Source organism: Henckelia pumila, chromosome 4 (assembly GCF_033568475.1).
Source record: "Henckelia pumila isolate YLH828 chromosome 4, ASM3356847v2, whole genome shotgun sequence".
Lineage (NCBI taxonomy): Eukaryota > Viridiplantae > Streptophyta > Magnoliopsida > Lamiales > Gesneriaceae > Henckelia > Henckelia pumila.
The window spans coordinates 30,460,896-30,483,329 of record NC_133123.1 but is presented as its reverse complement, the minus strand read 5'-3'; the positions used below and the strand labels follow the sequence as shown (position 1 = coordinate 30,483,329).

At 38.3% G+C, this 22,434-nt stretch overlaps 1 protein-coding gene across 1 annotated transcript; it reads left to right on the top strand.

The window, feature by feature from the left end:
* Nucleotides 1–3,594: 3,594 nt before the first annotated feature.
* On the top strand, nucleotides 3,595–21,393 carry LOC140860766 (uncharacterized). Its single transcript, XM_073263776.1, has 7 exons — nucleotides 3,595–3,605; nucleotides 14,575–15,908; nucleotides 16,023–16,496; nucleotides 17,283–19,900; nucleotides 20,034–20,057; nucleotides 20,351–20,423; nucleotides 21,031–21,393. Exons 2-4 carry the CDS (start codon nucleotides 14,576–14,578, stop codon nucleotides 19,337–19,339), a joined length of 3,864 nt encoding a protein of 1,287 aa, XP_073119877.1. The 5' UTR covers nucleotides 3,595–3,605; nucleotide 14,575; the 3' UTR covers nucleotides 19,340–19,900; nucleotides 20,034–20,057; nucleotides 20,351–20,423; nucleotides 21,031–21,393.
* Nucleotides 21,394–22,434: the final 1,041 nt, after the last annotated feature.

Here is a 22,434-nt window from a genome sequence, read left to right as displayed (position 1 = left end):
TTATTATTTATTTTTCAATTAAATAAAATAAAAACGATTCCATCAACAATTTATGTAAGTTGGTAGAATACTATAATGTGACAGTTTCCACACTGGCCACACCACTTTTTCGGATTCTTTGGCGGACTTAAACGTCTTTCTTTCTTTTTATTTTTCAAATATAATATTTAATAACAAATAAGTCGATTTAAAAATAACAATAACAATGAAAACGAAAATACAGAATAAAAATTATAATCGAAATTTTCATTCACGTTATATATTTTTAGGACAAACCAAATTAGATAATGTTAGGAATCAATCCGAAAATTTGGTATTTCGAGAGAGTTAACAAGCAACACGCACAAGAACATTAATCTCAGATAAGAACACACAACTCGGATCACACACCAACTCACGCGAAAGCAAAATAAACGACGCAAGTATTTACGTGGTTCGACAAAGAATTTGCCTACGTCCACGGAAGAGCAACACAACACTTTATTAATCACGAACAGAACAATCCAAGCTCAAGAACATAGCTTATTACAGAGATGGACTAAGACAAACTCTCAAGCTAGATACAGACTCAATTCAAGCTTAAAGCCTTGAATTCTTCCCGTCACAATCTCCGCTTAGTTTTCTCCTCCGAAATCTCTTCTTCTTCTCTCTCAATATATTCTGAAGAATTTGATTTTCTGTTATGTTCGTTGCGGCCATCTTTCATGCCATCTTTCATCTGCTTATATAGAGAATTACACCGAATTTTATCTTGGGCTTTAGGTCAACAGTAACTTACGGCTCAATTATAAAGTCAACATGGTCCAACCCGATAAACCTTCATTCATCAGTCTGATCTGCTCTTGTACTTCGATCTGCATCGATCTGCCTGCAAGATTCCAGCTATACGAAAATTTCATCTGACTTCTAACCAAGTCACAATACTTGAGCAATCTATCTGCATGAACTCATCCGAATACTCATCTGACCATCACTTCGATCTGATCCCAGTATTCGATCTGGACCATGAACTCATCTGAATACCGAGCTCATCTGATCTGTACTATTTGATCCGATTTCTTCTCTATTCTCATTCAATCAGATAAAAGCATACTTCAACAGATAATTTAAAAGTTTATTGGTATTAATTTTAGACAGATATTATTTGCATCTTTTTAAATTTTGGTTCTTCTATCACGAGAGTGTTGGACTAACCCGTGGACACATCAGTGATGTTGAAATCATTCAACAATTTTTGATGACACGTTATCATTTTCTAGTTGATTTATAATTTTTCATCGCCCTGCCTATAGTCTTAAAAATTACTAAAACTAAAAAAAAACAGATCAATAGATTAAGACCGTAAATTGACTGATAACATGAAAAAAAATCCAAACTAAATTTCCCAAATACAATTTTATCTTGATATAATATAAGTATTTACAGCTAATCAAACTAGACTATATCTATATATGTAACTTTTTGTAATTTCGGCTTTCTGTTATCCAAATATCGACAATTTAAATTTTTTTTATTGAGAATCTTAATGCGACCTTATATACATGAACATCAACATTGTCATCATGCTATCACCACATTGAAAAATGGACCAAAATAAACAGAAAAAATAAATAGTGGCGAGTTATATATGTACGTGGTTCTACTTATTGAGAGAGTATAAACTTTATATGTGCACAGTTGCATTCTATAATAATAGAAGAGTTATGAATTCAATAATTATTTATGCTCTATTTCTTAAAGAGAAAATTACAAAAAACATCTTTGCATCTAACGAGATATCGGAAAATCAGTAATGTTTGACGATATGTGGGAAATATTTGATGTCACATTAGTCATTTTCAGTTTCACAGCAGTATTCCGACAAAATTTGACTAAAGAATAACATACAAATTTGTTATGCTAAAACTAAATGTTGATAATTACTGCAAGACCCAAACTCAAAAAATGCACTCCGAATATTGCCCTTTTTAATGTAGCATGCGTTTTCGCAGGTGCCTGGTTTTACTTCAAAAATTGTTATGTTGATTCATGTCTGAATAACATCTTGAACCTAACATAATTCTTAATTTAAAAAGTGTCATTAGTATTTGGTGAAAATTATATTAATTTCATATATCATTTAAAAGTTAACATAAATTGTTGTTAATACTTGTTTACTTATATATAAAACGTGATTATCGGTTAATATGCAACAAGTAATAAGGTAAAGGGTGCCTGTTGCTTAATTTGCATGCATTATTATGTATGTCTTTAAGTGTATCCAAAATTATTTGCATCTGTTTCCCTTCGTTTTCTCCACCAAACAAACTCCAACAAATTTGATATATCTGGTGGATCAATCATTTTGTTTTACTCTTCCATATGTGGTAACAAACTGTGTCCAAGTATATTGTGTGTTGTAACTTGTAACATCCAGAAAATAATAAATATACACACAATAAATATATTGTGAAATTACATTATCGATCTATTTTTGTCATTTTGTGGATAATACACAATTTTAGTATTGACTTGCACATTTCTATCAATTTTAGTATTTTTTTTCCTCCAGAGCTCGTGACATTTAAACATATTAGTGATGTTCGATATCATGTCAATTGTAAGGACCCGATATTATATATTAATTAATTTGTGTGTTAAAAATATGTATTTATAAATATCGGTTTATAGACGATATTAAATGAATATGTTATTTATAGAGCACACAGGAGTTGAAATAACTCGAACCGGGTCAAGTTTTAACCCCGAATGAATAAAACAAGATACACATTAAACTAATACATATCCATATACAAATATAATATATATAACGCATAATCTCTCTCCTCCATCTTTTTCCACCGCCTCCACCCCGTCTGTTCTTCTCAATTTCTTTTCAAAATCTTCCTTTCGCTTCAAATCTCCGTATCTCCTTCGTTTTTGGCCGGATTTCAAAAGTAAATATAGTTCTGGAATCCTCGCGACGAGAGCTATCTTTTGGTACCCATATTTCATATTTTTATTGAAATTTCCGAAAACCCGTCGCACCAGCCGCCGCCATTCGCCGCCGTTCGCCGCCGCCGATCGTCGCCGGAGTTTAGGGGTAGGTGGTGGTAGTCGTTTAACCCTTTAATTCCAAGCTTTGAGGTATAATTTTGAATCTAGGGTTTTGAATTTTGGGTATTTCGATTCAATTGACATCCGATAATTGATATTTGATTTATTATTGGTTGTAGGTATTATACCGGACTCGATTGGAGGTATTGACTATTTTTCAGAAATTATTGGGGCATTATTTCGAATTTCCAGATTATTTAAATTGGAATTTTTGAAGTTTAGAGTTATTTAAATCACTGTTTGGATATCTAGATGTGCTAGAATTCATATATATAAATTTCAGAATTTTTGGGAATTTTCTGGAAAAAAATTCAGATTATTATACTTTTGGTATTTCGACTTTTAGAGTCGTAAATTCGATATTTGGTTATTGATAGGATGTTTTAATATTAAATATAAATTTTAGGATTTATGAGCAATTTTTCTGGAATTACAGATTCTAAAAATTTGGGATTGGAATATCCGAGAAATACTTGAGATATTTCTGTGATAATTAAGTGTCGGTTGAGGTACGTATGAGCTGTTTATATTACGACGTCTATAATGACATGTAATGATATTAAATATTTTGTAATGAGTGATAATGTGTTTTATGTGCTTACGTGGATTATATGATTGCATTCACTCATTTATAAGTTTACATAGCACGTTGAGCCTTGACTCCTTTGATTACTATTGATATTGATCTCTTGAGATGTATTGAGTCATCATGGAGCGAGTGACATTATTTTAGTGCACTCCTGAGATAGTATGAGGCACGGACAGGTAGCTCCTGTCGCCCTCTGATGCTACGTACGACACTCCTGATGACAGCATGAGGCTGGACGGGTCGCTCCTGTCACCCTCCGATGCTACGTGTATGGATTAGCAGTGATGATTCGAGGTCTACTGCGTTCCTGGCACGGGTGGCCACTGAGTTTGTTGGAAAAACTGGCGAGTTCCCAGACCAATTACGATTGATACCCGGTGCAGCGGAAGTTTAAAAATTTTCCATGGAACGTTTCCATGGTATGGGTATCAACCGTTCATCGATTGAATTACGTGTGTGTAAAATTTAAATAACAATTAAATAAATTTTACCTCAAATCTCGCAACGAGATTAATGGACACCAACAGAACAATTCTGCTCTTGTTGTCTCTCCCTGGAACCGATGAACGCCTTCAATCAGGTCCACGAACAGAGGTTTAATCCCTCTGATAGATTGCACTAGAAAATCTATCAGAAGTTTTCTGCGAAGAGAATAAACGAATCTGATTCGCTATTCCTTACTGCGATTCAAAATCACAGACCGGAATTTCTCGGGCAGAGTGAAGGGGGGCGGCCGAAATATGTTTGAGAGAGAGGTAGGGTTTTCGAAAATTGCTCTCAAAAATAATGACCTGTTGTGTGTAATTTCTGTACTGAAATAACTTATTTATTTATAATGCAGGCCACTAACACCTTAGGGCCCATTAGTCATAAGCTGGGGCCCGACAAGCAAAGCCCGCTCGTTCAGAAATTAATATAAAATTCATCGTGACTCCGATTGATGAACTGATTTCACCAATGTGCACAGAAACCATTTCTGCACATTTTAAAGTCAAAATAAATTTTCCTGAATCCGAATTCAGTGGTTTCCAAAAATGTCCATCCCTATGTCATTTTAGGAAATCCTACTCCCTTACTCTTATTTAAGAAGTCCAACTCCTTAGTTCATTAAATTTAACTCTTTAAATTTAACTATCTCAACGGGGATTAAAACTCCATTACACTGTGTGACCCTCAATGGTTCAGGGATACAGCTAGCCGTGGGCTCACAACTCCTTGTGACTCGGAACAACACTTTCCGACTTGCCCAACGAATCATGGTAAAGCGCCTAGCAACATCGCCCCATGATTCCCTAGGTATCACTGATAGTGCCTACAAGAACCAGTAGATTTTGGTTAACGTACAGTACGGTCCCTTCATCCATATATCCCGATCGAATCAACAACCATTGGTATATCGAGAGTCGCTCAAGATTCGATAACTATGCAATACATCTTGAAGATCAAATTAGTGACATCGCATGTGCTACTAAGAAACCATTTCTTAAATCACATCAAGTACTCTGGCCAGAGATTTGTCACACTAATATCTCCTCAGATCGCATAGGATATCCACACTCGCAAGTATGTGGTGAATCCTTGACAACAATGCATTGACTCCTATATGTGTCGTAACTGTACCCAATCTCGACACCTGATGACCCCCTCAGAGTCGGTAAACGAGTCAAAGCACAGTACTAGCATATAGAGTCTCCATGATGTTTCAAGTCGTAAGGACTAATGGTGTACAACCAAAACCGCGGACTTTATCCACTCGATAAGTGATAACCACTTGGAAAGTCCGGATAGGGTAGTTCGACTATTCATCCTATGAATATCCATTTGCATGCTTCGAACATCTCCATGTTCCCTACCAATGAAACGTGGTACTCCGCATCGCAAATGCTAGTCTCAAACTCGAGCGATCCTTATCCTTATTATCGGACGGCTCAATCGACTAGGAACGGTTTTAGAATATACAGTGACTATAAGATGTATTTCATGATAGACATCTCCATGTTCTACCACATCTTACATACACTATAGTATATTCAAGGTCTTTATCAAAACAACAATAGTATATCGCAATATAACAATATGAAGTAATATAAAGTCATTGCCATAAAAGTGTAAATAATATTAAACAAAAGATTGTTTATACAAAGAGTCAACAAAGCCCATAGCCACACAGTTGGCTCACTGGGCACCCACTCTTACAATCTCCCACTTGCCCTATAGCCAACTAGTCATACTACGTAGACCCATTGCTTCGCGATGTTTGTCAAACAATGGTCCTGGCAAAGGCTTAGTAAGTGGATCAGCGATATTGTCTGCAGAGGCCACTCGTTCGACACTGATGTCTCCTCTTTCCACAATCTCCCGGATTATGTGGTATTTCCTCAGTACGTGTTTGGATCTTTGATGAGACCTTGGTTCCTTTGCTTGAGCAACGGCACCCGTGTTGTCGCAGTACACCGGGACTGGACCAACAAATTCAGGAATGACGCCCAACTCTTGGACGAAATTCCTCATCCAAACGGCCTCTTTAGCAGCAGCTGATGCTGCAATGTATTCAGCCTCAGTGGTGGAATCCGCTGTGGTGTCCTGCTTGGAACTCTTCCAAGAGACAGCACCACCATTGAGCATGAACACAAATCCAGAGGTTGACTTCGAGTCATCCACATCACTTTGGAAGCTAGAGTCGGTATAGCCTTCCAGTTTGAGTTCTCGTCCTCCATAAACCATGAACATATTCTTAGTCCTTCGCAAGTATTTAAGAATGTCCTTCACGGCTTTCCAATGCATCTGACCAGGATTAGACTGATATCTGCTCGTGACACTCAGAGCAAATGCTACATCCGGTCTGGTAGATATCATCCCATACATGATACTACCTATAGCTGACGCATATGGTACATGTGTCATATTCTCTATCTCTGCATCAGTCTTGGGACACATAGACTTGGATAGAGAAACTCCATGACACATGGGTAGATGTCCTCTCTTGGACCCATCCATTGAAAACCGTTTCAATATGGTATCGATGTAGGTTGATTGAGTGAGTCCTATCATTCTCTTAGATCTATCCCTATAGATCTGTATCCCAAGAATGTAGGATGCCTCACCCAAATCCTTCATCGAAAATCTACCTGATAACCATATCTTTGTTGACTGCAACATCCCTACATCATTCCCAATGAGTAGGATGTCATCAACATAAAGTACTAAGAATGTCACCGCATCCTTAACTACTTTCTTGTACACGCAAGGTTCCTCCGGGTTCTTGATGAAACCAAAGTCTTTAATTGTTTCATCAAATTTCTGGTTCCAACTTCTTGATGCTTGTTTTAGACCATAAATTGATCTCTGAAGCTTGCATACCTTATGCTCGCTTCCCATGGATGTGTACCCCTCAGGCTGCTTCATATAGATTTCTTCCTTAATGTCTCCATTAAGAAAAGCAGTCTTCACATCCATTTGCCATATCTCATAGTCATACCATGCAGCTATGGCAATTAGGATTCTTATGGACTTGAACATTGCAACTGGTGAAAAGGTTTCGTCATAGTCAACTCCTTGCCTTTGAGTATAACCTTTAGCCACCAATCGCGCCTTGTAGGTCAATACCTTACCATCAGGCCCAAGCTTTCTTTTGTAGATCCATTTACACCCTATTGGAACAATTCCATCGGGAGGATCCACTAAAGTCCAGACTTGGTTAGTATGCATCGAATCCAATTCTGATTGCATAGCTTCAAGCCATAAATTCGAATCCGCATCAGAAATTGCTTCCTTGAAGCTTCTTGGATCACATCCAATGTCGGGTTCATCTTGACCCTCTTCAAGAAGAAGACCATATCGAACTGGAGGTCTAGAAGTCCTCTCGGATCTTCTAGGTGCAGGCGTGTCCAGCAATGGTTCCTGAGGTGTGGGATCGTTATTTTGTATTTCGGGTTCTTCTCGAACTTCTTCGAGTTCCATCATCTCGCCTTTCTTATCCAATAAGAACTCCTTCTCCAAGAAGGTGGCATTCCGTGAAACAAACACCTTTGTTTCAGCAGGATAATAGAAATAATATCCGATTGAATTCTTCGGATACCCCACAAAATAACACAAGCTGGATCGACTATCCAACTTATCTCCCACTGTCCGCTTCACGTAAGCAGGACATCCCCAAATCCTCAAGTACGAATACTTAGGAGCTTTGCCATTCCATAACTCGTATGGTGTTTTGTCCACTGCTTTAGTGTGGACGTTGTTCAACAACAATACCGCCGTTTCAAGCGCATAGCCCCAAAACGAAGGTGGAAGCTCAGTGAAGCTCATCATAGATCGAACCATGTCCAACAAAGTTCGATTACGACGCTCCGATACACCATTAAGCTGTGGTGTCATAGGAGGAGTCCACTGAGAGAGAATCCCATTCTCTTTTAGATAGTCCAAAAACTCGGTACTCAAGTATTCTCCACCTCGATCCGATCGAAGTGCTTTAATACTTTTACCTAGCTTGTTTTCTACTTCAGCCTTGAATTCTTTGAACTTTTCAAATGCTTCAGACTTATATTTCATTAAATATAAATACCCATACCTAGAATAATCATCAGTAAAGGTAATGAAGTAGGTGTGGCCATGTTGAGTCCCTACTCTAAATGGACCACAAACATCTGTATGGATCAAATCCAACAGATTTTGACTACGTTCAGGCTTCCCCTTAAAAGGAGATTTAGTCATTTTCCCTTTTAGGCAGGATTCACAAGTAGGTAGAGAGTTAATATCAGACATATCAAACATGCCCTCTCCCACTAGCTTGTTCATCCTCCTTGAGGAAATATGACCTAGTCTAGCGTGCCAAAGGTTTGCCGGGTTTTGACTATCGATTTTCCTTTTGTTTGTTGTCGCCGGTTTGTCAATACAATTTACTGGAACGTCTTTTAGTTTTAAATTGTATAGATCGTTTTCAAGTTGTCCATTTCCAATTAAACATTCATTCTTGTAAATAATTGCAAATCCCATTCACAAAATTACAAGAATAACCATCTCTATCAAGCATAGAAATAGAAATAATGTTTTTAATTAAATCTGGCACAAATAAAACATCTCTCAACAATAATTTAAAACCATTCTGCAAAATCAAACAAACATCTCCAATGGCCGTAGCTTCAACTCTGGAACCATTCCCGAGCCTCAGCTGGGTCTCACCCATTCTAAGCCTGCGACTTCTTGTCATCACCTGCAAATCATTGCAAATGTGAGATCCACATCCGGTATCCAATACCCAAGAAGTTGTATTAAGTGACATGTTTATTTCGATATAGAACATACCCTTTGCAGTTCCTAACTGCCCAAGATACTCCTTGCAGTTGCGCTTCCAATGACCCGGCTTCTTGCAGTAATGGCAAACATCCTTGGATTTTCCATCGTTTGAAGCCTTTGTCTTTTGCTTCTTCTCGGGTTCCACTTTCTTGGGTGGGGCAGAACGTTTCTTGCCCTTCATACTTGGCCCCTTCTTAGCAGAAGATGAGGAGCCCACCAAGAAAGCTGGCTTATCCTTCTTAAGTGTGGATTCATATGTAACGAGCATATTGACCATCTCTTCAAGGGTGGCCTCTATCTTGTTCATATTAAAATTTATCACGAATCCATCAAATGAAGAAGGAAGAGATAGAAGCAGCAAGTCCACATTGAGTTCATGCTCCAACACCAAATCAAGGGTCGCTAACTTCTGTATGAGCCAAATCACTCGTACCCCATGATCACGGACCGAAGTCCCTTCACGCATGCGGCACGTCATCAACTCCTTAACAGTAGAGAACCTTTCAGCCCTCGACTGAGCCCCAAAAAGTTCCTTGAGTTGCGCGTGAATGTCAGCAGCATTCACCGTGTCCTCAAATCGCCTCTGGAGTTCATCAGACATCGAGGCTTGCATATAGCATTTGGTCTTGATGTCATGGTCACACCATGCATCAAGTTTGGCCAATTCCTCCGGACTTATGTCAGCTGGTGCTTCCTTCGGAGGTGCTTTCTCTAACACGTAGAGCATTTTCTCCGAAGTTAAGACAATCTTCAACTTCCGGAACCATTCCGTATAGTTGGCGCCAGTCAGCTTGTTTTGTTCGAGGATCGAGAATAAAGGATTTCGCGAATTCATTGTATGAAATACTGAAAAGGAAAAACAGACATATATCAATGATTGTTTAACAATTTACTAAGACATAAAATAGGCGAATTTAATTTTATGAATCTCACTCCCACTATTTTAACGATTTCACCACCCTCTAGTGAAAACGGGAAACTTTTTCCTTAGTGAGAACATGGAGTCCAATTGACAAACTTATGGTCCCGAATAATATCAGCCAACCATAATTCTCAAAAGGTAGAGCCCAATTGCTTCCAAAGCAACCCCCATGTATTTACCTCATGTCCAATAAGGGCCCAATAATATGACGCCGTTTAAAGTGACATGTCAAGATGACCCATCAATATTAAGTTGTGATGGACGGTCGCCATGTGGATCCCCCAATAATATGAGCCGATCCCATGGGAGTTCCACCCAACTTACAACATTTGTCGATCCAATGTACAGCTTTCCGACGGACGGGCCCCCCCAATAATATGAGCCGGACCGTATCCGCGGGTAGCATCACATACATTGACCGTTGATGGAAGGTAGGAACATTTAAACAATATTTAAATTTCCTTTATTTATCTTGATATAAATTTTAAATCATATTTAAAATGAGGGATTTTATTTATAAAAACATTTGTCTCATCATATTTAATTTATTGCATGCATTGCCGGATTCACGCAATTTATGTCTAAACATGCATACAATCATAATATCACATATTATATAGGATGATCGATTCCATTTCTAATTGACCCGTGGTTGCCAATCACGGGTCTTAGTCCAATCCTAGGTAATATGCAGTATGCAAATGCAATCCTATTACATATGCTTCCAATTTACATTTCTTCAGTCTTCATTGTCTGCTGGGCCCACCATCTTCAAATCTTGATCTCCCACTAAATCTAATGTATTTACAATTAAATAACAATGACAAGTAGGGGATACATTTTTAGGGGGTGGGAACGGGCTATAAACCAAGCCCACTTTTATTACATATGACATTCATATCGGGCCATAAACCAGGCCCATTAATAAAACCAACAACAATAAAGACAAAATGTAAATTCCTAACATACACCTACAAAATTGGTCATGGCAATCGATCATCCTTATCCAATAACATTTAATTCAAAATTAATTTATTGGATAACATGCTGTGGCAATTCAAATTTAAACAAGATAAAATCATATTTTATATATAAAATCACATTTCACATATAAAATCATATTTTATCTCCATATCAAATAAAATCATATTTTATCTATAAAATCCAATTTTACAAATAAAATCATATTTTATCTAATATATCATAAGATCATATCTTATCATCAATTGTACCAAAATAATTGATTTCAAAATTCAATTTACGGATAAAATATTAAAATTTTCCAAAAATTCAAATTTATCCAAAATCAATTTTAAAATTTACGGACTCGAACAATTCGATCCGAAATCTCGTGAACCAATCAAAAACAATTTTTGACCGGACCAACAAAAAAATTTTAAATATTAAAATTAAAATATAATTTTTCCCGCGGGCCGCCCGGGACACTCCCGGGCCGGCCCGCACCCGGGGCGCGGGCCGGGGGCAGCCCGGCTGCCCCCTTAGGGCAGCGCCTGGCGCCGCCCCTGGGCGGCGCCGTGCGCTGCCCTGGGCGGCGCCGAGCGCCGCCCCTGGGCAGCGCCGAGCGCTGCCCTGCGCAGCGCCCAGCGCTGCGCTGGGCAGCGCACAGCGCTGCCCTGGGCGGCGCCGTGCGCCGCCCTGGGCGGCGACAGTCGCCGCCTTGGGCGGCGCCGTGCGCCCCCTTTGGGCGGCGCCGTGCGCCGCCCGGGGCAGCAACAATTGCTGCCCCACCGGGCAGCGATCCAATCGCTGCCCGGGTTTTGCCCCGAAAAAATTTTTTTATTAAAAATATTTATTTTGTTTCATAAACCGAGACTCAAAAATTTTGTACAATTGATTATTCAATCGATTGATCTGAGCAACCTGGCTCTGATACCACTGTTGGAAAAACTGGCGAGTTCCCAGACCAATTACGATTGATACCCGGTGCAGCGGAAGTTTAAAAATTTTCCATGGAACGTTTCCATGGTATGGGTATCAACCGTTCATCGATTGAATTACGTGTGTGTAAAATTTAAATAACAATTAAATAAATTTTACCTCAAATCTCGCAACGAGATTAATGGACACCAACAGAACAATTCTGCTCTTGTTGTCTCTCCCTGGAACCGATGAACGCCTTCAATCAGGTCCACGAACAGAGGTTTAATCCCTCTGATAGATTGCACTAGAAAATCTATCAGAAGTTTTCTGCGAAGAGAATAAACGAATCTGATTCGCTATTCCTTACTGCGATTCAAAATCACAGACCGGAATTTCTCGGGCAGAGTGAAGGGGGGCGGCCGAAATATGTTTGAGAGAGAGGTAGGGTTTTCGAAAATTGCTCTCAAAAATAATGACCTGTTGTGTGTAATTTCTGTACTGAAATAACTTATTTATAATGCAGGCCACTAACACCTTAGGGCCCATTAGTCATAAGCTGGGGCCCGACAAGCAAAGCCCGCTCGTTCAGAAATTAATATAAAATTCATCGTGACTCCGATTGATGAACTGATTTCACCAATGTGCACAGAAACCATTTCTGCACATTTTAAAGTCAAAATAAATTTTCCTGAATCCGAATTCAGTGGTTTCCAAAAATGTCCATCCCTATGTCATTTTAGGAAATCCTACTCCCTTACTCTTATTTAAGAAGTCCAACTCCTTAGTTCATTAAATTTAACTCTTTAAATTTAACTATCTCAACGGGGATTAAAACTCCATTACACTGTGTGACCCTCAATGGTTCAGGGATACAGCTAGCCGTGGGCTCACAACTCCTTGTGACTCGGAACAACACTTTCCGACTTGCCCAACGAATCATGGTAAAGCGCCTAGCAACATCGCCCCATGATTCCCTAGGTATCACTGATAGTGCCTACAAGAACCAGTAGATTTTGGTTAACGTACAGTACGGTCCCTTCATCCATATATCCCGATCGAATCAACAACCATTGGTATATCGAGAGTCGCTCAAGATTCGATAACTATGCAATACATCTTGAAGATCAAATTAGTGACATCGCATGTGCTACTAAGAAACCATTTCTTAAATCACATCAAGTACTCTGGCCAGAGATTTGTCACACTAATATCTCCTCAGATCGCATAGGATATCCACACTCGCAAGTATGTGGTGAATCCTTGACAACAATGCATTGACTCCTATATGTGTCGTAACTGTACCCAATCTCGACACCTGATGACCCCCTCAGAGTCGGTAAACGAGTCAAAGCACAGTACTAGCATATAGAGTCTCCATGATGTTTCAAGTCGTAAGGACTAATGGTGTACAACCAAAACCGCGGACTTTATCCACTCGATAAGTGATAACCACTTGGAAAGTCCGGATAGGGTAGTTCGACTATTCATCCTATGAATATCCATTTGCATGCTTCGAACATCTCCATGTTCCCTACCAATGAAACGTGGTACTCCGCATCGCAAATGCTAGTCTCAAACTCGAGCGATCCTTATCCTTATTATCGGACGGCTCAATCGACTAGGAACGGTTTTAGAATATACAGTGACTATAAGATGTATTTCATGATAGACATCTCCATGTTCTACCACATCTTACATACACTATAGTATATTCAAGGTCTTTATCAAAACAACAATAGTATATCGCAATATAACAATATGAAGTAATATAAAGTCATTGCCATAAAAGTGTAAATAATATTAAACAAAAGATTGTTTATACAAAGAGTCAACAAAGCCCATAGCCACACAGTTGGCTCACTGGGCACCCACTCTTACAGAGTTTATTGTGATACGATTATTTGGACTCCTTTTGGTATTCCTATTTCATTGATACCTGTCACGCATTACATTGCATCTCATTGCATCGTACTTGATTTTATTCATGTCAGTTATATTTGTCGTAATTTTTATAGTTCGTCGTACTGGGGTCCGACCCCTGTTTTCTTTTTATGCTGTGGTTGTTTGTGATTCCATAGCAGGTTATCCAGGGGGATTTGACGCATCTGGTGGAGCGTCATCTAGTGGTACCCAGTGAGGCGAGCGTGGAGTTGAGTTCCCAGATATATATGTATATATATCATTTTAGCGAGTTTTATATTTGCCGGGGTGATGCCCTGTGTATCTGTATAAATAGTTTTGGACCTTGTTTTGAATTGTTATTTGTGTGATCGAGCCTTGCCGGCTCTGCATGTGTTTAGTCCTGGCCAGTGCGGCTATAGGTTTGTAAATTGGAGTTGTGACTCTATTTTCGAGTATATATTGTTGGTTGTGTTGTACAAGTTTTTGGGATGTCCTATTTACGAATAGGTCATGCCGAAATTTCTGTAGGCCCAAACGCAAATTTTTAACTCGTTTTCGCTGTTTACATTAATTAATCCTGGTTGTTTGATCATTAAATATTAAATCAGGACACGGGCCCTTTCATTTGGTATCAGAGCATATACTGGGATATGCTCGAATTAGAGTCTAGGACACTCGAGTTTAGACACTAACAAAATGGTTGCGTATGTGTGTGACTACTTGTTCTTACGTGACTTACTTGTGGTGCTTATTTTTGAACGTATTTGTTAGAACCAGTAGTTCTTGGCTTTAGAATTAGTTTATGAATTCTATTAGAACTCTGAATTTTTATCATAGTTTTCTATTCGTTAAGGTATTTTTGCCTGTGTATTTAAATCCTTGTGTCTTGTAGAATGGCACCAGGAGGAAGAGGTAGAAAAGGGAAGGAAGTTGTCGAAGAGTCTGCAGCGATAAATGTTAGAAATCTTGATGATATTGTCAGGGGAAGACGTGGTCGACCAGCTGTTCAGCCTCCGAAAGATGTGGAATTAGAGGTGGAACAACAACCACGGGTAAATCCTGACAAAGGAAAAGCGATTCAGGCTGAGGCTGATCCAGTAACCCAATTGACTGAGAAAATGGGAGGAATACGATTAATAATTTCTCAATTTCAGGAGTTGCGTCCGCAAAAGTTCTTTGGCAATGAAGGAAGTGAGAAAGCTACTAGTTGGTTGAAAAGTCTCAACAATATGTTTAATGGATTAGAATATCCTGATGACATTCGACTGAAGTTAGTTCCTTTTCAGCTGAAAGACCGAGCGCAACTGTGGTGGGAAACGACAGCAGAAACACTTTCTGATTCTGGTGAAAAGATCACATGGGAAGTATTTTGTAAGCAGTTTGCACAAGAATATGCACCACCATCATACTATTCTGCTAAAGAAGATGAATTTAATCTGTTGGTGCAAGGCAATAAATCTGTTGCTGAATATGCTTCTCAGTTCTCTGCTCTTCTGCCTTATGTCCCACATGTTGCAAAGAATGATCGGTCAAAGCTTTCACATTTTCTGAAAGGGCTTACACGAACGATCCATACTTTGGTGACTACTGGAACTCCATCTACTTATATGAAAGCAGTAGAAAAGGCCAAGAAAATTGAAGCAAGTCTACTAAGGAGTGAACCACAATCAATCCCAGCATCTGTTCCTCAAGGAGCTGGAAGCAGTTCACAAACACCAATGGGTTTACCTTCATATCAGCCTACGCAATCTTCTCAGCAAGCGAAAAGGCCTTGGTTTAAAGTTAAGGGGAAACCATTTAAAAAGAAACCACAGTCTAGTTCCTCCAGTTCCAGTGGTAGTCGTGGTGGAAGTTCAGTTGGATTGTCTGGGAGAGTGTACTGTGACAGATGTGGTGGTAATCATTTGAGTGCACATTGTACAGGATTTCCAGGAACTTGTTATACTTGTGGGCAGGCTGGACATTCGTCTCGAGTATGTCCAAATGCTGGAAGACCGCAATTTCAGCCACAACAGTTTGGCCAGTTTCCTGGACGACCATCATTCAGGCCATATGCTCCTGTACCACAGTTTGCTCCTACACAGCCTTATATTCCAGTACAGTCCACTCAGCAGCCTAGATATCCATCTTCTCAGAGTCAGCAGCGTTTTCCAGGTCCACAGCAGGCTCAAGTCCATGCTATGACTCAGGATCAGGCACAAGATGCACCTGGGGGAGTTATTGCAGGTATTTGTTATATTTTTGAGTATCCTGCACGTATCTTGATAGACACAGGAGCATCTCATTCATTTTTATCTGTTACATTTGCTGATGAGCATGAGATTGCTTTTACTCCGTTAGTGGATACTGTGTCTGTTGCTACTCCTACTGGTGTTTTCTTGATGTGTAATGAGATAGTGTTGAATTGTGTGATTAGATTTGAGGATAAGATCATGATAACTAATTTAATCAAACTAGCTATGTCTGATTTTGACTGTATCTTGGGTATGGATACACTGATGAATTATAGAGCTACGGTTGATTGTTTTCATGGCATTGTGAGATTTAGACCGTATTATGGCAATAAGTGGAATTTTTATGGTAGTGATTCACAATCTCGCATTCCATTAGTATCGGCAATGGAAATGTTTAGATTATTGTCGATAGGAAATGAAGGATTTATGATTTATGCTCTAGATGCGACGAAGGAAGAAAAATTGAAAGTTTCAGATATTCCTGTCGTTAAGGATTTTTCTGATGTATTTCCTGATGAGATTCCGGGTTTTCCGCCTCAAAGAGAAATAGATCTTAGCATTGAATTAATGCCAGGGACAAGTCCTATTTTTCGAGCCCCATATCGATTAGCTCCAGCAGAATTGAAAGAACTCAAGATGCAATTGCAAGATTTGCTGGAAAAAGGTTATATTAGACCAAGTGTATCACCTTGGGGTGCTCCAGTCTTGTTTGTGAAGAAGAAAGACGGAACGATGAGAATGTGCATCGATTATCGGCAATTGAATCAGGCTACTGTGAAGAATAAGTATCCTTTGCCACGAATTGATGATTTGTTTGATCAGTTGCAGGGTACATCTGTATATTCTAAAATTGATCTTCGTTCCGGATATCATCAACTTCGAGTTCGAGAGGAAGATGTTTCCAAGACAGCATTTCGAACGCGTTACGGACATTATGAATTTTTAGTTGTGCCTTTCGGGTTGACTAATGCTCCAGCAGTTTTTATGGATTTAATGAATCGTGTGTTTCGGGAATTCATAGATCGATTTGTTATCGTTTTCATTGATGACATTTTGATTTATTCTAAGTCAAGGAAGGATCATAAAAAACATTTGACATTAGTACTTCAGAAACTCAGAACATCACAATTATATGCTAAGTTTTCAAAGTGTGAATTTTGGTTGGACAGAGTATTATTTCTAGGACATGTGATATCCGCACAAGGGGTATCTGTCGATCCTAGTAAAATTGAAGCTGTTCTTAATTGGTCTCGACCAACCAATGTCTCTGAGATTCGTAGTTTTTTGGGTTTGGCTGGATATTATAGGCGTTTCATCAAGGGATTTTCTGAAATAGCTAGGCCTATGACTATATTAACGCAAAAAGATCGACGTTTTGTTTGGACTGAGGAATGTGAAGCTAGTTTTCAGACTTTGAAAGAGAAATTGACTACGGCTCCAGTACTAGCATTACCTTCAGGCTCAGGTGGGTTTGTTATCTGTACAGATGCTTCTTTGAATGGACTGGGTTGTGTTTTGATGCAAAATGGACGCGTGATTGCGTATGCATCACGTCAATTGAAATCACATGAGACTCGTTATCCAGTTCATGATTTAGAATTGGCTGCCATTGTGCATGCATTGAAACTATGGCGTCATTATCTGTACGGTGAGCAGTTTGTGATTTATTCCGATCATAAGAGTCTGAAATATTTATTCACACAGTCTGATTTGAATATGAGACAACGTCGATGGTTGGAACTGCTTAAGGATTTTGACTGTGATATTCAATACCAGCCAGGAAACGTGAATCAAGTTGCAGATGCTTTGAGCAGAAAAGTTCATACTAAGATGTTGGCATCTTTAACTATTTCTAAAGTTCATGAGCATTTGAGAACTTCAGGATGGACTTATCGAGCTAAAGGTAATCATTTCATAGTTTCATCTATACAAGTTGAACCACGAATAATTTCGAAAATCAAAGAAGCACAAAAGACTGATCCATATATTCATCATTTGAAAGAATTAACTCTAGCTGGTCAGTCAGGGAAATTTCTTGTTGCTTCTGATGGATGTTTGCGGTATAATGGTAGACTTGTGGTTCCGAATTTGATAGATTTGAAAGACGATATACTACGAGAAGCTCATTGTAGTCGACATAGTGTACATCCTGGAATTAGAAAGATGTATCATATCTTGAAAGCCCATTACTGGTGGGAAGGTATGAAGAATGATATTTCTGATTTTGTGGCTAAGTGTTTGACGTGTCAACAAGTTAAGGCTGAAAGAATGAGACCAGGTGGTATGTTACTTAGTCTTGAAGTACCACAGTGGAATTGGGAACACATTACTATGGATTTCGTGACACACCTACCTCGATCTAATCGTGGTTGTGATGCCATTTGGGTTATTGTGGATAGATTGTCTAAATCTGCCCATTTTATTCCATATGATCGTACGTGGACATATACGAAAATGGCAAAAATGTACATTGATCAGATAGTGCGATTGCATGGTGTGCCAGTTACTATAGTATCAGACCGTGATCCCAGATTTACTTCTAAGTTTTGGTCTAGTTTGCAATCATCTTTAGGTTCTAAATTGGCCATGAGTACTGCCTATCATCCACAGACAGATGGTCAATCTGAAAGAACTATTCAGACACTTGAAGATTTATTACGAGCTGTTGTGATGGATTTTAGTGGCGGTTGGCAAGAATCTTTAGCTTTGGTGGAATTCTCTTACAATAATAGTTATCATGTATCTATCGGGATGGCACCATTTGAAGCCTTGTATGGCAGAAAATGTAGATCTCCGATATGTTGGGAAGAAGTAGGAGAACGACAGTTGTCAGGACCAGAGTTTATTCAAGAGATGAAAGAAAAAGTTGACCTAATCAGGAAAAGAATGAAAGCAGCCCAGGATCGTCAAGCCAGCTATGCTAATAACAGACGTAGACCTTTAGAATTTCAGGTTGGCGATTTTGTTTTCTTGAAAGTATCACCATTTCGTGGTACTATGAGATTTGGGCGTAAAGGGAAATTAGCTCCTCGTTATATCGGTCCATACGAGATTGTTGAGAAGATTGGTATTTTAGCGTATCGTTTGAACTTGCCGCAGAGTTTGTCTGCGATACATGATGTATTTCACGTATCTATGCTGCGGAAGTATGAACCAGATCCTTCTCATATCTTGAGGGCTGATGATGTGGAGTTGGATAGTTCCCTTAGCTATGTTGAGTATCCAGTGCAGATTCTTGATCGTAAAGAAAAGCAACTGAGGAACAAGACGATTCCTTTGGTTATGGTAGAATGGAGTAGACATGGAAGAGAAGAAGCTACATGGGAATTGGAGTCTCGAATGCGTCAAGAATGGCCTCATTTGTTTGACAATGTTATGAATTATGCCTTGTACTCTGATTTTCCTATGTACTATCAGTGGTAGATGCTTGACCACTATGTATATAAGTTTGATGTGTGTTTGATTTCGAGGACGAAATCTTCTTTTTAGAGGGGGAGAAATGTAAGGACCCGATATTATATATTAATTAATTTGTGTGTTAAAAATATGTATTTATAAATATCGGTTTATAGACGATATTAAATGAATATGTTATTTATAGAGCACACAGGAGTTGAAATAACTCGAACCGGGTCAAGTTTTAACCCCGAATGAATAAAACAAGATACACATTAAACTAATACATATCCATATACAAATATAATATATATAACGCATAATCTCTCTCCTCCATCTTTTTCCACCGCCTCCACCCCGTCTGTTCTTCTCAATTTCTTTTCAAAATCTTCCTTTCGCTTCAAATCTCCGTATCTCCTTCGTTTTTGGCCGGATTTCAAAAGTAAATATAGTTCTGGAATCCTCGCGACGAGAGCTATCTTTTGGTACCCATATTTCATATTTTTATTGAAATTTCCGAAAACCCGTCGCACCAGCCGCCGCCATTCGCCGCCGTTCGCCGCCGCCGATCGTCGCCGGAGTTTAGGGGTAGGTGGTGGTAGTCGTTTAACCCTTTAATTCCAAGCTTTGAGGTATAATTTTGAATCTAGGGTTTTGAATTTTGGGTATTTCGATTCAATTGACATCCGATAATTGATATTTGATTTATTATTGGTTGTAGGTATTATACCGGACTCGATTGGAGGTATTGACTATTTTTCAGAAATTATTGGGGCATTATTTCGAATTTCCAGATTATTTAAATTGGAATTTTTGAAGTTTAGAGTTATTTAAATCACTGTTTGGATATCTAGATGTGCTAGAATTCATATATATAAATTTCAGAATTTTTGGGAATTTTCTGGAAAAAAATTCAGATTATTATACTTTTGGTATTTCGACTTTTAGAGTCGTAAATTCGATATTTGGTTATTGATAGGATGTTTTAATATTAAATATAAATTTTAGGATTTATGAGCAATTTTTCTGGAATTACAGATTCTAAAAATTTGGGATTGGAATATCCGAGAAATACTTGAGATATTTCTGTGATAATTAAGTGTCGGTTGAGGTACGTATGAGCTGTTTATATTACGACGTCTATAATGACATGTAATGATATTAAATATTTTGTAATGAGTGATAATGTGTTTTATGTGCTTACGTGGATTATATGATTGCATTCACTCATTTATAAGTTTACATAGCACGTTGAGCCTTGACTCCTTTGATTACTATTGATATTGATCTCTTGAGATGTATTGAGTCATCATGGAGCGAGTGACATTATTTTAGTGCACTCCTGAGATAGTATGAGGCACGGACAGGTAGCTCCTGTCGCCCTCTGATGCTACGTACGACACTCCTGATGACAGCATGAGGCTGGACGGGTCGCTCCTGTCACCCTCCGATGCTACGTGTATGGATTAGCAGTGATGATTCGAGGTCTACTGCGTTCCTGGCACGGGTGGCCACTGAGTTTATTGTGATACGATTATTTGGACTCCTTTTGGTATTCCTATTTCATTGATACCTGTCACGCATTACATTGCATCTCATTGCATCGTACTTGATTTTATTCATGTCAGTTATATTTGTCGTAATTTTTATAGTTCGTCGTACTGGGGTCCGACCCCTGTTTTCTTTTTATGCTGTGGTTGTTTGTGATTCCATAGCAGGTTATCCAGGGGGATTTGACGCATCTGGTGGAGCGTCATCTAGTGGTACCCAGTGAGGCGAGCGTGGAGTTGAGTTCCCAGATATATATGTATATATATCATTTTAGCGAGTTTTATATTTGCCGGGGTGATGCCCTGTGTATCTGTATAAATAGTTTTGGACCTTGTTTTGAATTGTTATTTGTGTGATCGAGCCTTGCCGGCTCTGCATGTGTTTAGTCCTGGCCAGTGCGGCTATAGGTTTGTAAATTGGAGTTGTGACTCTATTTTCGAGTATATATTGTTGGTTGTGTTGTACAAGTTTTTGGGATGTCCTATTTACGAATAGGTCATGCCGAAATTTCTGTAGGCCCAAACGCAAATTTTTAACTCGTTTTCGCTGTTTACATTAATTAATCCTGGTTGTTTGATCATTAAATATTAAATCAGGACACGGGCCCTTTCATCAATAATTTTGAGTGACATGTTGGCAATTTTTGATGAAATGTTATAATTCTCATGTGCTAAGTCATCAATTTTTAACGTCATTTCATCACTCTGATTAAAAGCGGCTAAATAAAAAAAAGGAAAAAAAAGGTGAATTAATAGACTTAGAACGTTAATTATCTAACAGTAGAACACAAATGAGGAAATCAAACGTATAAACTGTAAGACCAAAAATGTATATAATTTTATGGAAAAAAAAAAAATTGGTCCATTAATTTGTCTATTTTTTTGGTTTATTAACTTTTCAAATTTTGGTTTTGGTACATTAACTTTTAGTTTTGGGTATTTTGGTCCAAATGCTAATGGGACACCGGAAAATGATAACGTGACATCGAAAAATTATGATGTGACACCGAAAAATGCTGACGTGTCAAACTGTCACGTCATCAATTAAACCAAAATCACTGAAAATTAAAAGTTAGTGTACCAAATCAAATTCTGAAAAGTTAATGAACCAAAACCAAAAAGTAGATAAATTATTGGACCAAAAAAATTATTTTTTATAATTTTATTATATATAATTCGTCATAATTTATCTTTTCTCTTCTTCTTTTTTCCTCCCAATCATGACATCCGATCAATCATACACATCGAAGATATATAAAAGCATAGTTTGAATATTTTGTTGGTTGAAAATTATTATACTGCAATCTGCAGGACCATTTACCTCTATAATTGAACATAGATCGATATATCAGAATTCTAGGCCAGCATTTGATTTGGTCTTTAACTTGTGAATATTACACATATATATATATTTATTATAAAATATTTCAAATTAGTAGAAAATTAAAAGGCCTAGCTAGACGTCATTTTAGCACTTCATTTCTTGCACGCGTTCCACTAATAAATTTATTAAATATCGACAACTGTTAATTGTTAACACAAAAACACAAAGAAGTCAAAGTTCATATAAAA

What these genes read in the sequence shown, in the direction of transcription:
- LOC140860766 (XM_073263776.1), top strand. Translation starts at nt 14,576, where the DNA reads ATGGCACCAGGAGGAAGAGGTAGAAAAGGGAAGGAAGTTGTCGAAGAG. An exon ending in ACCTGGGGGAGTTATTGCAG is followed by an intron (nt 15,909 to 16,022) that starts GTATTTGTTATA and finishes TTACTCCGTTAG; the next exon opens with TGGATACTGTGTCTGTTGCT. An exon ending in TGAATTAATGCCAGGGACAA is followed by an intron (nt 16,497 to 17,282) that starts GTCCTATTTTTC and finishes TAACGCAAAAAG; the next exon opens with ATCGACGTTTTGTTTGGACT.